Below are 18,674 nucleotides of genomic sequence, written 5' to 3' on the forward strand. Positions count from 1 at the left end.
AACTACATACCTTCCAAATCTTCTACCTCATGGCCCTGTTTCCTCCCCTGAAGAACAACCCCAAATTACTTTTAACCATTTCCTGCCAGTCAAATTTATTTGTCTGGTTTCTTATAACTTCTTCACCTACGTAGCATTATATATTAGTAATGAACCACGCAATTTAATTAGTTTATGCTGTCTTCCAAATATCTCATTCTGATGCATTTTCTTGGTACCTACTTGAAACTATCAACCATGTAATCAAACTAGGTGTTAATCATCTTCCTCACAAAAATGATTTTTAAAAAGGATGACACAATGTAACATGGCATCCTGGCTGGGATCCTGGAACAGAAAAGGGAAAAACCCGTCAAATCTTAATAAAATATGGAGCTAATATTTTAAAAAGAGGGGCAGGGGAAAACAAAACAAAACACCTTATTCTAATCCTTATTAGCATTATCAAATGATTAAAAAACATCTAATACTTTTTGAGGTAATGGAAATATTCTATATCTTAATTGTGGTGGTAGTTATATGACCATATTTGTCAAAACGCATAGAACCACACACCCAGAAAGAATTTTACTGTACATAAATTGTACCTCAATAAACCATATATATATAAAGCCATATATATATATATATGTATAAAACAACAAAACAAAACACACCTAGGTGCCTGGACTTTGTTTTTCTAGAGTGAGCAAATGTAAGTGGTAAACCCTATGTTAGCAGGAATCTGAAGAAGTCTTGGGCCTGGATTAGCGGCCATGAAAAACACCTTCTTTAACATTTCAAAAAGCACCTGAAGGGAAGACTTCTTTCACTCCATCCTTAGAATGGGGTAGACACTCTTCAAAGGCACCTCACATATTGTAACACGAGAGGTAAGGGACAGCCGGTAAAGGGTTTTTGTGGTTTACAGAACTCTAGACATAATATTTGTACCTTTTGCATGTTGCAGATTATTTATACTTTATTCTAATACAATTTTTTATGCATAACAGACCAGTTACTTCTTAGTTCTCTAAATACAATGATTTTCCCAAAGGAAAAGATGTACTTAAGTGAGTGCCATCAACTCACCTCCTTAAAAACATAGTTCTCATTAGCATATTCAAGAGGAATTGTTATATTTTTAAAAGGTGAAGAAGAAGCCTGTAAGTAATTCATCTCCACAATCTCCCAACAGATCTTTTCTGGCCTTCACATGTTACTGCCACATAAGATGCAAGAACTTTTTTCTCTTCTATGAAATGAACTATATGCACCACTACAGGATCAGTAAGGAATTTGAAACGTGTGTGCATAACATATAGACCCACACGAATGCACAGGATTTTGTAAAACTCAGAAAAATAAGCCTGGGTGCAGTAGATTGTTATTCATTCAAAAGAACTGGAAGAGAGCAGCTATTCAGAGCCACATCCTAAGTAAAACCTCAATTTTAAAAGCAAAACCCACTCAAACACCATTATAAACTGTGATACTTTAAGATGAGGAAATTACAGGAGAATACATACACAATTTCCATTAATGGGAAAGAGAATCAGCAGGCGGTAATTTTAAAACAAAGTAAAATATACTTCTCTTTTTCACTCTCTTCCCTCAGACAGCAGGTGGCATTTCTACAGCAAAGACCAAAATTATCAGGGCTCCCTATTCCACAGATATCTTTGAGTTTTCAAGAGGCTACTATACTATAAAAATTAAGATACTAAAATCTTACTTTACAAATATTCTTTTTGATATTACAGTATTATTGGAGCTATATTTCCTTTGGAGACAGGAAAGTATAGCTAAGTTCTTATCCAGATTTACCACTTACTACTGGTGAGATTTGGGGACAATAAATTTCTCTAAGCTTCAATATTTTCATCTGTATAATAGACAGGGTTAAACGAGACAACATATACCCAACTGCCTCAACACACAGTCTCTCCTTCCTCCTCTGCCGATGTTGGTAGATCTCTGACCTGTTATTACACGTTACTGTAATTATCTGTCTACATTGTTTTCTAACCCAACTAGATTGAGCTATGTGAAGAGAAGGATCAAACCACCCATATCTTTGTTTCCCAGGTGATAATTACAGCCCTGGTCACATAAAAGGTAACCAATAAATATTTCCTACATAAATGAAAAAATGATGGGATGTGATAAATCCCCAGACCCTGTCCACAGAAGTCAAACAAAGTCAAAGTAGGTTATTAGATTATCAGGTTTCAGAAGGTGATTCAGGCTCATCCACAAGCCACAAAGCAGGAAAAGGATCACACAGAGATGCCTAACTCATAAACAACCCCCTTCAAGTATTTTTAAGTGTAATCAACTTCCGTTGTTCCAGAGGTTAATCACCCAGCTCTTGGCTTCTGATGTCTCTATCTTTTGGCCCAGTTCATAATTATTTGACTCCTCTTTAGTGCTTCTAAGGCAGCCAAAGAAAAGGAATTGAAAGAGGAGCTGCAGGGCCTTCAGGACTGGGGGCTACCCCCTCCCAACCCAATCTCTAAGACATCTTAAGAAATTCAGTCTGTGACTAGAAGACAAAAACAAACCAAACAAAACCAAAAGCATTTTAGTTGAATAGGCCTTAACACAGAGTTTAAGATATATACACACCTGGAACTTCCCAACAAAATCCATCCATGTTGGGCCATGAATCCCCTCCAAACATATTAGTTTCTTATTAAATAGATTTGAAATCAAACCTGTTAAGAGGCTGAAGGAACAGCTACAAGCCACTGCCTGCAGGATACACCTAAAAGAATGGAAGGTTTGAAAAGCAAAAGCTGTTTCCTCGGCTCCAGGCTGGGCAGGTCACTTACATGGGAACTAGAAAACTGGCTTAAAATGAGAACTATAATCTTTCTGGAACAATAGGTCATGACGAGCTTCCTTAATGCCAAAATATGTGTTTAGAGGCGACTTCTGCTAACTGAAAAAAGGATATATATTTACTCTGGCTTGAATACAACATTTCTGAATATGTCTATCTGTGCCAAGAGTCAGAACCCTTTTCTTTACGGATTTTAAACTTGGGACCCATTCATTCCACAGAACGTTTATATTTCCTAGGAATGGCATCAAAAGTTGCATCATATTAACATCTAACCAGCTCAATTATCTGTACCTTTGGACCTCCAAATCACCCTACCTTTGGTGTAAGAAAGTAGATTAATTTTAAGGTTAAATCTCAAAAAGTAAGACAAACCACAATTTCTCTTGTTTAAAGAGTTTCCTTTAAGAAGGCATCAAATGATAAGTAATGAATCACAATTTCAGAGAAAACTGAAGTCTACCTACCAAGAGGGCATCTTGGCAATGGTGATGCTGGCAGAATGACATTAAAACCACTGAGATCCAAGAACTGGACTGAAGAGAACAGAGCTCTCATCTTGAGCCTGGATTCCTATGTTAAGAAGACTTATAAAATCCACTATTGATTTTTTGCCTTAAAAATCCTAGATTTCCAAGGCTAACTTAACTGAAATTGATGGGAGAAAAGACATCTATTGAGAAACAATGCTACATACAAATATTATAGGTCACAGTAAAAATATGGCAATTTTTATTCCTTACTAACTCTGTGGTCCAAACATCTAACCCCAAACATCAAATTCTAAAACATACAGGAAATTATAATTCATTAGCATAGAAGCTCATTTTGCAGAATCCGTAACAAGAACTGGGACACAAAGCACCCCTGAACTATCCTACACTCTACCTGATCTGCCACTGGCCATTATGACCATTTGAGATCAAAGATAAAAAATTCCTCTGCTTAGGGACCTATGGTTCATGGAAAATGCAAATTCATAATCATCCATTGAACCTGCCAAGTGAGTGTGCCTATCAGCCTTTCTGCCACCTGTCTGCCCTTTGGAGTGGTTGAGCAAGCACAGGCTAATTTTACAATGAATGATTTTTTGGATTAGCAAATAATTTGTGTTTATCTGGATGGGTACTAGAACGGAGAATACCAAATGGATAAAATTATTCGTCACATGAAAAAAATTCTTTCTGACACGGCTTCAATATCTCCAACGGTCAGCCTCTGACCAAGGTAATCTACTTGGAAAAGTCTTTGATTTTGTTTCAAAAGTCTTGAGATTAGCCAAGTGAAAGTAATATTTTTACAGGAATTATTTCTCAAGTTCCAAGATCAACAAGCCATTCCAAATCAGACTTAAGAAATAACATTGCATAATAGTCACTTAAAGGCTATTGTTTTACAGTAACAAAGGTTTCATTTACCATATTTCCTAGAGTGCTTTATTCAGCTGGGAGTTTTTCCCACAGCAAGCATAGTTTTTTCCCCTTAACCCCTCCATACATCTGTAAAAGTAAAACCTTTAATAATTATAATTTCTAATCTAAAGATACCTATCACATAGCATTTTAAAAGATATGAATGTTAAAGGGACATAGGTGATTTTTATGCAAGCTACAGGTTCAGTGATTTTCTTCAGATTTAGTAGCTACGAAATCTGGTAGTGGCTAGATAATATTCTAATAGTGACTCTCAAGAGAGAAATACAATAAGGTCAGAGTCAGGATCCTGAGACATCAGCATGCACTGTAATGTTTAAAATTAGACAGAAGAAAACATAGCAAAGACAGCTTAGCAAATACTCATATGGCAAAATGAGCCTGGTGAATCCACTGTTTTCTTCCCTGGTTCTACGACTCTAGGAGACCTCAGCAAGTTTCACTACTTGCTCATTGCCTCCCCCCAGGGGATTCACTCAGAACTTAATACACTGTCTCTCCAAAAGGTATCTGCAGTTTGAACTTCCATGCCAGGTTAGAAAGCTTCCAGGGACAAGGATCTGGTTCTTACCTTTGAAGAGCTACAAGCTTAGTAAAGAACTCAGAACACAAATGGTGGTTGGCCTACTACATGTTAAGATCTGGATTTTGCCTGCACTTAGTTTCCTAAGAGATCCCAAACTAACAAAATCTGAGTCACTGATAAATGTAAGATCACAAAGTTGGCAGAACGCAGAAAGTTCAGGGTTCTATAATAAAGCAGGTATGAGGGAGCTTAAGATAGGAGAGGAAAGTTAATGACTGTCTATTCTCCTTACCAATCTATTTTACCTTCAAATGCTGACCAAAGCCTAAATTCTCTGCTTGGGCCTTTTTTCTCTGAAACAAAACAATATGATGTTTCAGTTTGATATTGGTATAATTACTATCTCTAATAAGCATGCCCAATAGCCGTTAGTGTAGCTAAAACTCCCACAGGTCCCCTCATTCTATTAATAGGGTTTAAGGTCAACATTTTCAGAATTTACAGCCAAGTTCACAAGGGAACTTTCCTAATTACCAAGATAGAGGAAACAAAAATAAAGTACCATATCTACAAGTATTAACAACCATGTGAACTTTTATTTAGAGATCTCTCTAGTGACAAAAGGTGCCAAATCACACAAAGCAAATTTGCTACTATATAGCCAAGACTTCTCCTGATAGAGATTGACTTTGCTTTTAATAAATGGTTTTATGCACACCCTGTGCCTACTTTCATCCAGGTAGCCCCAGGACCATTTTAATATCCTGGCTCTTCTATTTAACTTTCAAAGGGATTACTCAGTTACCATGATGTCACTCCCAAATTACTAGGTTACATGTAGTAAAGACAGCTCAGATTAAAATAGCTTTCTGCATGCTCACTCATACTAGAGATGGGTGTGTGGAGGGAGGTGGGGGTTCAAGGCCTCCCGTCTTAATCTCCCTGAGAAACCAGCCATCTCCATTTCAACCAATATAAGGAGGAATCTCCAGAATTATTCAGAAGGAGGCCCATTCCAAGCTTTCTCCTCTATGGGCCGTCTCCACACAGGAATCAAGTGATTTCTCAGCCCCAACATCTGTCAGTTTTTAGCCCAGGAGGCAGATGGTCTCTACCTGAGGCTTATGGTTCCTCTGTTTTAAAGACATTACTTAGCCTTCTGACAACAGGATATATGTGTAGAGAGAAGTAAGCAAAGCCATAAAAGCATATAATGTTCTTCTCCCTCGCTGTGAACTCAGTGACACACACATCCCCCTCCCAGTGGTGACCAGTTACAGCAATGAACAGCCCAGGCCGCCCCATGGAGCATAGGCTCCATATTCTAAAGGGTTATTTTTAACAAACTTCTTTTGAAATCTACTTTTGCACTCTCACACATTTCTCTTTCTCTCTGTCATTCCTTTCTTTCTCCCTCCTTCTTCCCTCACAAAAGATCTACACTGTCAAGGGGCAAAACAAACAATCTGTAACCTCCTATTGTAAGCTTCACACTAGAGGCTAAAAGCAACCTTTCTGAAACGCGCATATTCCTGCTCATGTCCTCTGTATCTCGTAAGCTTTAATGAGGTACAAGATGAACATGGAGTCTGTAGAACACGCTGCTCTGGTGTGGGGCAGCCAGGCACTCCAGAGAAATCACTCAGAGAGCTGCTGGAAGCTCCTGGCCCAGCGTCTCAGCTTTCTCCTCTTCCTGGGGAGTATCCCTTACTAAGCTGGCAGGGAGGAGGACTCATGAGTGAGGGCCTCATGGAATAGTACCAGTGTGAGAGTAAAACTATGAGAGGACGGAAGGGCAAGCCCTGCAGTGACGGGCAGGCCTGTCCTGCCTGCGGAAAATACAGTCTAGAGCATGAAGAAAGAAAGCAGTTATGAAACAGGCCTGGGCAAAGCAAGCAGTGGGAGGAAATGGGCGCAGAGACTCAGGGAGGGGCAGAGCCTGCAGGTCAGGTGTGGAGAGGATGAGAGGAGCAGCAGCACGGAGTGCATCAGGTTTCAGCTCCCTGTGGAACAGGCTGGAGGGGAAAGGCAGGGGTACTCACAGCCCAGGCTCAGGAGGAGACAAAGTGGTGGTGGGTGGGGGCTAGAGACGCTCAGAGTCAGGGATTTAAAACAAGAGAAACTCTAACTGTAAACACATTAGAAAGGAGATACTCATAAGGCGGTGGAAAGGACTTGAGCTTCCAGAGAGGTGAAAAGGAAACTGTCATTGCCTATTTGGGCAATGAAGCAGACAATAAAATGAGCAACAGTGAGTAAGGGGATATGATTCAGGAAGAGGGCTGACGGGTCAGCTGTGAATGTGCAGAGGCTAAGACGCAACGATGTGTCACAGCTGTACTTAGCTACCCACAGAGAGTGGATACCACCCATGGTCTCTAATTCCTCACTTCACTACTCTTTTCTGGCTCGTCACCACCCCCCCCATCCCCACCCCATCACTCTGCTGCTGCTGTTCATGCTGAAGTCACCCATGACTTCCCAGGTGTCAGACACAATGCACACGTTCGTTTCATCTCTCTGTGGAGTGGCAGTGTTGACCATTCTTGGGATTTCCATGAGAACACTATGGGCTTCCTTCCTTCTTATAAGACTGTCTCCCAAGTCTCCTTTCCTGTTTCTATCTGCATCTCTGCCCACTCCTTAAATGGGCATCTTTAGTTCTCTCACAGATTAATCTAGTGTATTTCTCGGATGGTCCCAGTGATGACTCCGAAGACTATTATTTCTGGTCCAGCCTCCCTGAGTGCCCTGAACCTATACACCCAACTGCCTGCCTAGGGGCTCTTTCTTTCCTGCCTCAGAGCCTTGGTCGTTCCCAGACGCCTGCTCCCAAACTCTTGCCATGGACAGCTCTTTCTCATCCTTTAAGTCTCCCCTCAAATATTACCTCCTCAAAAGATGTCCTCGGACCACATTATCTAAAGTAGCCCCCACACTGTTCTCTCTCCTCTCAGCTCTTGCTTACAGCCTTCAGAACTCTGACCACCATTTGGCAAGTGATGTATTTAGATGCTTGTTTGTGAGGCCCGAGCACTCTTTCCTGTTCACCACTACATCCCTGGCCAGCACAGAACACTGGCGCTGCAGATACTGGCTGAACGAAGGAATAATGCTCCACGGTACTCAGTAAACAAGAGATGCTCAACCAACATGGATTAACTGAGCTTCTGGGGATAAAAGGGCAAGGACAAGTACAAGTTCTTGTGTCTTCCCCTCTCCCGCTCTTCTATGTATAGGCCGTCCTTCCATCTCCCTGGTCCCCCAAGTCAAAAACCCCATTGCCATGTGGAATCTTTTTTCATTCCTCAGAGCCAATGGCGCATCAACTTCTATCAATTTTATATTCTTAATATAAAAGGCATAATCTCACTACATTCTTTGCTCAGGCCTACAAAACCCTTTAGATAGGCTTCTGCTATAATTGATTAATTGGTTTCTAGGTCTCACACCCCCTTCTTAGACCTAAACTCCGCAGTGCTGCTAGACATGTGTCTCTCTCTCTCTGGATAAAGGCCAAACTCCACAGATACCAAGCACCTCAACTCTCCCCCTGAGCCTCATCGCCCACTACTCATCCTCTTGTTGTAATGACAGTAACGATTTTAATAGTTAGGATTTATTGAGAGTTTTTATGTGCCAGTCATTGCATTATGCATTTTATGCATATGAACACATTTTAATCTTTACAACAACCCTGAAGGTAATTTACTTATCCCTATTTTATAGGTGGAGCAACTGAAGTCCAAAGAAGTTAACTTACGCAATATCATTCGAACCCAGGTGAGCTGGCTTCAGATCAACCCTCTTAACCATCGTGCTATATTATATCACCTTTTCACACTTCACGCTTCAGCAAAACTGAGTTATGCTTCTGGTTCCCTATGCTCCAGCAATACCAAGCTACGTATGGGCCCTCGAATCTGTGTTGCCAAGGCCACTATGCCTTTGTATATGCCATTTCTTTTGTCCCTTGGGAAGACCCTGTCCTTCTGTCTGATAAATACCAACCCATTCTTCCAAACCTCCCTAACGTGTCGCTTTTTCTATGTGGTGCATCTCCTCTCCTCTCCCTGAGACCAAAGTCTCTCTTACCCCTTCACCACTCCTACGGCTTATGTGTACCTTGTAAATACTTCTCTGTTGCCCTGGTTTACACTGATTCACTTGCATGCCTTCACTGAAGGCAATCCTATGGCTTTCAGCTTTGGGTCTCAGTGCCAAGGCACACAATAGATACTCAATAAATGTGGATTTAACTGGGCTTTCCATGAAAGGGGTGAGTACAAGTTCACTAATACTTGACATGTCAGGGCAGAAGAGAAGTGTATTCTCCATACTTTTTAAAGACATATATTCATGAGCAAAGCAAAAACTCACCAAACACTACAGATCTTCTAAAGGGAAGACGCAGCATGCATAAAAATTCAATACACTCTGACAACTAGAGCAGTTAGTTTAAGATCCCTGAATGTACCTGCTGTTCATAGCAACTGCCGAGTAATGTGAATTCAGCAAAACAAAACCAAACCTAAAAAACTTTTATCCCATGGGTTCTCAGAAAAATACATTTGGAAACTTGCTTAAACTAAGTGAGTCACAAACTGCCCACTGGCATGGATAAGGGTTTTACTGATGTGCGTGCCAGTGAGGTTTGAAGATCATCTCCCAAGCCCAATGAAAACATCCATTTCTGACCATTAAGGTTAAAAATCAAGCATCTTCTGGATTTTCTAGGCTGCGCTCCAGCAAAACGAAAGGTGTACCTCAAAACTGAGCAGCAGCATTTAAAAATCAATGATAGCCCTTTCTTTACACTATGACATAGAGGAGCTAGAAGTAAAAGAGAAGCTTGATCCCTTCCCCCTAAAAGTTTTTAATCCAACAGGAAAAGAAAAGATGCTACAAACGTAAGTGGTGACATAAAGCAGGCAAACGACTCCATTCCAAGTTGTGAGCGGGTCCTCAAGGGAATGGAATATCCACAGATCTATGAAACTTACAATCTCTTAAGCATGCAATTATTACTTCACTTTAAACCAACAAATTTTGGTTGAAATAATCTGTCCCTTCAGCCTAGATTTCTGTCCCTCAAAGCAGCAGGTAAATGGTTGTGTTGAGATTGCCTTGAGGAAATAAGGGAGGGGGAGAGAGGGTAAAGCCAGTCGTAAAAAACGAACTGTTTCCAACAGAACATGTGAGCTTTACAGCAAAACAGCAGACAAAGTCAGTGTGCATCCAGACAACCCAATGTGTGCCGCCGTCAAGACAAAAAAGAAGGAAGAGTACAATATATCGTCTTCGGGACACAGCACGAGGAACCCAGGCTTTCAGCTCATCAGCACCGTGTAAGAGTCTAGACTTGGAATTTAGTCTGCAGGCTCCTTTCCCCAAGAACTTAGGGAGTTATAGGCCCAGGTAGGGCTCTGAGTTGGAAGGGAAACCTTCAAGGTTTTCCCGTGATAAGGCAAACCAACAGAGCAGTGCCTGCTGAACTGGCAAGGCAGATATGATGTAGCAAACCCAAAGGCTGCCATGATGACAGTTTCTACCATGACAGAGATGTAAGGGGAGTGTCTGAAACCATCCAGTCTCTCTCTCTTTTGTCTGAGTGGTACAAACATCCTATCCCTAGGAGCTCCAAGATGCTCATTCACAGGCTCAAAGCTGGGCTTCACTCTTGGATAGATACAAGAAGCTGATACTAAAGAAAAGGTTAAGAGGAAGTCCTCTGGATTACAAGATTAATCAGAACAAGGAGCTGGGATAAAACATGCAAAATGAATGATCAGACAAAGTCAGTGTGTAGAAAAGAAGCTAGGCTTGGGCAGGAGAGATACTCCCAGGGCTAAGGCATGTCCAGCTGTGGAAGAGGACCTTGCCTGGACACTGGGCACATCCTCCATGATGCTGGTGAAAGCAGAGGACAGCTTGGGGAATGGCAAAGTCCTTTTGAAAGGACAGATTTAGGGAACCTGACCAACCAGGTAAGGAATGGGGTTAATGTGGGTCTTGGAGGAGGAGACAGGATTTACAGCAGTTAAGAGAGGTCAAGGAATGGGAAGAGTCACACTACTGTAGGCATATGCTGCACCTCCTTATGGAAGGACAAAGAGCGGCAACTGATCAGTGTATAACAGGAGACTGCAACAGCCACGTACACTGTCCTGGAGAGGAGGACATGGCCCTTCATCTTTCCTAACCCACATAAAAACATATAAAGCAGTGTTGGCCCTTTGAGACTAATAATGAGTAGATATATGTAGATGATCTTCAGGACACATATTCCCAAACTCCGTGAATCCTGGAAATCCCCAGTAACCAACAGGCCGTGACAACCTTTCGTCTTCAAAAGGACGGAAGAAAACCCAGCCCCCTCTCTGTTTCTCCAAACTGAAGAGATGGGTCCCTGACTTGGGGAGTGAGACAGCCCTCTCACACTCCCCTACTTTGCCAGGAAGAACCCAGGTTACCTTAGAACCTAGCTCTCTGCCAGTGTGAGCTGCTGGAGTTGGAGTGTTCTGGGCTGACTTGCTGGAAGGCCAGGGGCAAACCAGCCTGAGAATTCTGCATGCATTTGACTCTCTCAATAATACTATCAACAGGTAGGTGGGGGAGGAAAGGCTGTAACTGCTTTTCATGTTTAGACACACGAGTGTGATGCCAGAGCAGACTTATTTTTCCAAGAAGTGGCTCCAGTGAGAGTAAAGACTATCACAGCCAGGACACCACCACTCAGATTAATATTTAAAGGCCCCTGACAAACTGAAAAGGTAAGAAGTTATAGCATTTACCACCATGAGGAGTCGTGGCCTTGTTCATGTATAGACAGAGTGAATCTCTTTAACTGACGAGTTGTTTGGGGGGTTTGGGGCATGAATGACACAGCTTGAACAAAAATAATCAATACGAAAAGAGAATGTCTCTGAAGGTACATAGCAGAATGAGAAACGCATAGCCATGTTATCTAAAAGGCACCAGTTTAGAATCTAACATGCTTTAGTGGCACCAACGCTGTTCAAGTCGCATTAAAATTAAGTATGACTTTAAAATCTACACATCACACGTTACGTGTTTTATGTATGTGTATATGCGTGTGCATATATAAACAGGGCAGGTGAGAGTATTCTAGGACACTTCTGAAATGTGGGAAATTTCAGAAGAAAAATTACCGGCTTCCAAAGTATTGTGCATTGATAGCTCTGCTACAAAAAGTTATCAGTACAACCCAACAGAATGAAGCACTTTCGTGTGTTCTTTAAACACCAGAGCATAGAGATTACGAAGCTCCAAATCTGATAGTCAGCATCCTGTTTATTGACTGCACTGTTGCTTTCATGCACGTTCACGCATATGTGTAAGGCAATTTGGAAGAGAAACAAAGAATCTGTATTTATACAACTCAGAGGGTGTGCCCCTCTAAAACCACAATAATGCCACTTTCTGTGCTGGGCAGAAATGTGAAGAGAGGAGAAACACCCCCTTTAAAACCATATTCTCTCAACCCAAGCGTCAGCAACTAACTCTGAACTGCCTTTCACTTGTGGCATGAGCTTCATTTGATGTTAGAAGTCTTTTCCCCCCAATCCATTCTGTCAAATACACATTACAAAGTGAAAAGGCCAGTCCTGTATTAGAAATAAATGTCAGCAAGCCAGTAAAAAAAAAAAAAAAAAAAATGGCAAAGTTATGCAGACCTGTCTCTTTAAGCAGACAATACGAAACAGGCTAACTTGAGTTATCTTTGCCTTGTACATATGCATCTTATAAAGGTCAAATATTTAATAGAGGGGAACATCTGAAAGGCTCTACAAAGAGAAGCAGAAGCCCCGAGGTCTGGGTAAATGAAATGGATAAACACGATTAGATCAAAGAGACAGACTTCCACAAACTGTCTCCTCCCCCTTCCCTTTCTCTCTCCCCCGCTGCTCACAAGTCAACGTCCCATTATCCACATTTCAAAAGAACAACTCTGGAAGCATATTCATCAGAATTACCCAGGAAATCCGCCAGGAGGAGGGACTACCTGAAACAGTGCCCCCCTGGCAGGGTATAAACTTTTCAAATTGTCACCCAATAAACAAAACCCCAGTTGCTAAGGGGGCTCCGGCAGCCGAGCGCCTGAGCAGCCCAAAGCGTTCCCTCTCCAGGCAAAGGATCCCCGCGTTTTTACCTTTGTGTCCGCCGCAGCCTGTTCCCACTCCTCAAATGAGGCAAAGTAAAGTTTGAGAGCACAGTCCAAAAATTGGGGTCAGACATATCCATTTCTTTCTCTCTTCAATTCACTGCGGGTTCAAGGCCATAAGGCCAAAACGGGGAGAGGGGGAAAAAAAGAAAAAGACAAAAAGACAAAAAGATCCCAATTATCTACTCACTCCCTCCAGAGGAAACGTGCTGTGAACTGTGACCTCAAGAACAACTTAGAGAATAACTGAGAAGTCCCCGTGCCTGCCTTTAATTAGCACACAGCCATTTCTCCAAGGTTCGGGGAAACTTATTTCCTCCTAGGTTTGCCCTCTCCTGGTCAGCCCTGGCCGGCTACAAACAGTAATTACAAGAGTTGGGCCGTGCGTTCTGCTCAAAATGCTGTCTGTGTGTGATTCAGTCCAAGGTACTTTGTCATCTGTTTGGCAGATACCATTTGCAGCTCCCGCGGGGAGGTGAGGGGAGACGACTATTTTAAGACATCGGTTCCGGGAGGCTGTTGCTTATCGGAGAAACCATTCCACATCCGAACATGCCCAGTGCTGAGTTTCCTTTTGGTATACAAACAAGGAATGGAATTTAAATAGGAAAAGCTCCTCTTCTTCTCCCTTCCTCAAAAAAAGGAAACTTAAAAGCACTTTGAGCCAAGTGGCCTGTTGGTGGACTTGAGCCGGACACCTTGGTGCAGCCTCCCCACCTCCCGCTGGAAGGGGCTGGGGCGGCGGGGACCCTTCCCTGGGCAGACACTCCCAGGAGCGGGGCCTCATGGGAAAGGGGGCAGGCGGAGACCTGTGCCGAGCCCCCGGGAGGCCGGGACTCCCAGCATCTGCTGCCTCCGCCGCGCCCCCAGCCCCAAATGGATCATTCCCCTAAAATAAATAAATAAATGCAGCCGCGGCCGGAACACCGTGAAGCGTGCGCGGCGCACACCTGAAGGCTGATCTGTGATTCACAGCGGAATGGATCACCATTCAAACACTCCAAGGAAGTCAGTAATTACTCTTTGCCTAGACGCTGTTTGCTGTGTAGGAAAAGCATGCCAATGGGATGTCACGCTCACCTAAAACCTCAGTAAACTAAATTTATGAGTTTACCTCCATTTGATGAATTACTACAGTGCATACCTGTTTGGCTTCACGGGCTACAACGACCTGTCTAGGGGATGGTCAACCATTACGCGTAAAGAAACTACCTGGCATTCATTTAACAAATGCTAGAATGATTTTCCTTCCAAGTGGTTAGAGCTTGAAAGGAAGGAATGGAGGGGAGGCTGAGTCAATGTTATGGTTATTCATTTTGAAGAAAGGCATGGTATTCAAATAACTCCCCAAACCCACAAATGCTTGCATAAAAGTATATAAAAAAATTAGAATTTAAATTAACTGCCTAAAATCTAGTGTAATATGGCAAGAGATGTTAAATCGAAAAAAAAAATTTAAGCAAAAGTCACTTGTGAAAAATGGTTTAGTTCATCCAGTAAATACTGGGAACAAACTTCTTAGAGAAATATGAGGGTGACTATAAGGGGGTCAGCTGACAAGAGAGGAGGGTAAACAAGAGAAGTTCACCATGAGGTCATCTTTATCTAATTCTTGTGACCCGGAGTCTCCAAGGAGCCTAAGAATTTCTGATAATAATTCTTGTACAGGGCTGTCTTATGCATTATCTCCTCACATCCCTGAAATCGACAGGTAAACAAAGAAGGCAACATTTTCTCAATTTTACAAGTGACAAAATACACTTGACCAGTAAATTATAGGCTTGGTCCAGTATGTTTTGCCCCATAGTAAGCCATCTCTTCTTTTAGAAAATGTTTTGTAAGTTTTAAAAAAGTATTTCTTAAAGGCCAACCCAAATATAGTACCCAAGCTCTAGAGCAGAGTTTCACAACCACAGCACCATTGACATTTTAGGCTGGATAACTCTGTTTTGTGGGCACTGTCTTGTGCATGGGAGGATGGTTAGCAGCAGCTCTGACCTCTACCTATTAGATGCCAACTGTGACAATTGAAAATGTCTGCAGACATCTCCAAATGTTCCTTAGAGGCAAAATGACCCCCCTGGTTGAGATCATTGCTCTAGATACAGGCTCCCTCTGAGAAAGGCGGTAGAGAGCATTGGCTAAGAGCAAAAAGCTTTGGTTTGAATTCTGCATCCAGCACTGACTGTGACCTTAGCCAAGTCACTTAATCTCTGCTCATTTCCCCCATTTTTATAGGGTCCATACTAGGACCAACCTCTAGAGGTTGACAGACATAAATAAGATGACATACAAAAACCCCTTCATGCAGTATCTAGCACACCCTGCACATAAATGTCTGCAATATACAGAAGCTAAAAGAATACCATGCTGAGAGGCGTGAGACTGGAGTAGGGGGCACCCCATACGGCACCCTCCACTTTCATGGTACCTTGAACGTGCCTCTCCTGAGCCGCTGGTCACACTGTGTTATAATTGACTGTTGACGGCTGTCTTTCCTATCAGTCTGTGAGTTACTCAAGGTTAAAGCCATGTTTTATTGATCTCTGTAATTCTAAAATCTGACAGTTACTGATTTATATAAGCATTTCATAAATGTTCTTTGAATAGAGACACTTCAGATGCCCAGGTATCTATTCTTTAAGATGCCCTGAAATTATCAGATTAACAAGTCAATTGATTTTCTCAAAGAATCATGAATTCTTAAGAATCCCATGAGGATATTTCTAAATTCTAAAGACTTTCTCTTATTGACTCATTTTTATCTATAAATGGAAACAGAAGTGCAAATATTCCTCGGGTCTTATCATGGCTCTAAAAAATGTCACAATCAAATCCAAGGGGAATTCTCTTTGACTCCCCCCTCCCTTCAATCCCCAATAAGGCCAGGGAATAATTTTTGTGCTCAGTTTTAGGCATCTAAGTTTAAGAGGGATAATTACATATTAGAGGCTGCCCAGAGAAGAGTAATCAAGATGGGAAAAGGGGACTTGAAAGTGTGTTCTATAAATTATGGGTTGAGGAATTCTGTGTTGAAAGCAGAGAAGAGAAAATTTAGGAAACAAGTGACAGCTGTCCTTGAATACTGAAATAATACAATGTGGAAGAGTCTTTGGATCCAAAGATAAAAAGGGCTGAAACAACAAGGGAGCACTTCCTATAAGAATGTTTGAGTAGCGGCAACTTGAAGGAGATGCTGCGGGTGGGACTCAAGTTCTGGAGTTTCAAGACCTGATGACAATGTACCTCCCAACTCTCGTAATCTCCATGGTCCTTCTAGAAAAGCCTATGTATTTGGACAACACCCATGAAGATGATAGCAACTAAAATGGATAAATTGATGACATAAAACGGGTATTCTCTTGATTGAATGATGCATATCCTGGCCTGTGAGAAACAGATGTCATTACTATCTCCACTCCTGTACGTTTTGAGAAATCTACCATGCATATTCTCAACGGGATGGGTAAAGACATTAGTATTTTTAACTATGTATACTTTAATTTTTTTTTTTTTTTGAGGAAGATTAGCCCTGAGCTAACATCTGACACCAATTCTCCTCTTTCTGCTGAGGAAGATGGGCCCTGAAGCTAACATCTGTGCCCATCTACCTCTACTTTCTATGGGGGATGCCTGCCACAGCATGACGTGCCAAGCAGTACGTAGGTCCACACCCAGGATCCCAACCACAGGCTTGCCAAGCAGTATGTAGGTCCACACCTGGGATCCGAACCAGTGAACCCCGGGCTGCCGAAGTGGAACATGCGAACTTAACTGCTGCGCCACCAGGCCAGCCCCTACTTTAATGTTTTTTGCACTTAAAAGGCTTGTAGAATTTGGGTTGTATCCAAAGTGAAAAAATAACAATAAGTGAAGGGCATGAGGAATCAGAAATGAACTGGTTAATATAGTGAAAGTGGCTGATATATTCCCACGCTCCTTTAAGATAACAGTAGGTGTGGCACTAAAGGGTAACTTGTCTTCTAACCAGTTTGACTTGATTTGGGAACCTATGATTCACAAGGTAATGCAGTCAGTAAACAGAAGAATTAAAATGGTCAGAACTGCTGACATTTTCCTACGGACGAAACAATTATATGGGCAGAAACTAGAGTACAGTTTAGTTGCAAATGCAGTAAAACTCTGGCTATAGAACTAAGAGGGAATTGAGATCATTGGAAATTCTTAAGGCTATAGCTGGTATAGGTCAATATACAGATATTCAGCAAGATTTTCTACTTATTGCACAAGTAAGCCTACAGAGCAATGGACAAGCTTTGTTATCCAGAATGCTCATTCATTTAATCAGGATGATATAATCTGCCATTATTTTTATGAGAAAGGTAAATGAGATTAAAAAATAAGCTTGTCACGCTACTGAAATGCTACCTTAGAACAAAATGAGTATTTAAGAAAGGGTCAAATTCTTCACTATTCATCCTCCTCCTACATATAAAAAATGGCAGGTCCTTTTCACTGACTTGAATTCTCCTCTCTACTTCCCAGCCTCTGCCCCATGCCCATGCACAGTAGGATTTTCCTCCACCTTACACAGAACAGTGTTAAAGATAATATTCCTGGAGCCTTGCCTTGAACCTAGACACTAGAGGAGACGAAGTTTTCTAATGTAGGTGTGAGGTCTGGGAAGCTGTCAGCTCCCTGCACTGACACTCTGGTCATGAGGCCATGTCCAATGAGAAGATGCTAAGGAAAGTGGGGCTGATAGTGAGTTTCCAAATGTTTCTACCTGATCTTGGCTGGGGCTGGGGATTCTGCTATAAATTAACTTTGACCTCTGTTTACCCTTGTCTTCAGAGCAGAGAAGTGACTACCCCAAGGCTGTCCCCATTGGTCTACTTTGATCACCTTATAAATGCTGTCTTGAGAGTCTGAGTCTAGGAATGTGGAAAGCAAATTGTCCATCCTGAGGCAGCAATCCCTGGAATCATCACACATACTAAGAAATAATGCTTAAAGGCTGCACTAGAAATGGGAAGGAAGTTGCATCAATGGGGAGCAGATTCAAACCAAAGCTCTTCTAGAGTTACCAACCTAAAATATGAAGATAAAAATATCAATGAAAAGTAACTTGTAGGAATAGATTTGAACGCTGAAAACCGAGAGACAGATTTAAATAAGTAGGATTATATCGTCCCAGGAATGTTTAAAATATTTTAAAACAATATCACAAGGTACGAGAGATTCAGATTTCTAAAGTGAACAGATAAAACAAAGGAAACAAAATTAAATTGATTTATCTTTCCTGATAAGTTGAGCAAAGAACTACACAATTCCCAAGGGCAGGTGGAAGGAAACAGTTCCAAGAAGGGAACAGACTGGTCAGAATGGGAAGAGAATGTAACACTTTCCTCAGGTATTCCCTGAATCCCAAGAAAATCAGAGACTCAGAAAGTGTAGCAAATAACCAATAACTTTATAAAATCTAAGAGGAGAGAACAGATAGATGTGGGAAATGAAGTGCTGTTCTCCTAAATTAGTGACTCTGATTTGTATGATAGAGAAGTAGAATACAAGATGCATGAGGGCAGTCCAGTACAGGGGTACTGAGGAGGGTTTCAAAATCAGTGCTTGTAAGTATATTACCCTAACAGTCTATCCTCTGACTTGTAAGCAGTGGAAGGTCCTTGAAGAGCCCCATAGCTTATTCTGATAGAGTTCTAACCCCTGGGAGAGGAGCTGGACAGG

The 18,674-nt window shown here is 41.8% G+C and overlaps 1 protein-coding gene across 19 annotated transcripts in view; it reads right to left on the minus strand.

Annotated features, from left to right (window-relative positions):
* MAST4 (microtubule associated serine/threonine kinase family member 4) overlaps positions 1–18,674 on the minus strand; it is a 576,096-nt gene that overhangs the window by 156,928 nt on the left and 400,494 nt on the right. For 2 of the 19 annotated variants that reach the window (XM_014734847.3, XM_014734845.3), the window contains exon 1: positions 12,957–13,703. The exons of 15 other annotated variants lie outside the window; for them this stretch is intronic. In XM_014734847.3, coding sequence (XP_014590333.2) covers positions 12,957–13,048 — 92 coding nt within the window. In that variant the 5' untranslated portion in view covers positions 13,049–13,703. Of the gene's footprint in view, positions 1–2,607; positions 2,823–12,956; positions 13,704–18,674 lie in introns of those variants that run through there. 2 more of the 19 variants (XM_070246182.1, XM_070246185.1) reach the window with 2 other exon arrangements.

This window comes from Equus caballus, chromosome 21 (genome assembly GCF_041296265.1).
Source record: "Equus caballus isolate H_3958 breed thoroughbred chromosome 21, TB-T2T, whole genome shotgun sequence".
NCBI lineage: Eukaryota > Metazoa > Chordata > Mammalia > Perissodactyla > Equidae > Equus > Equus caballus.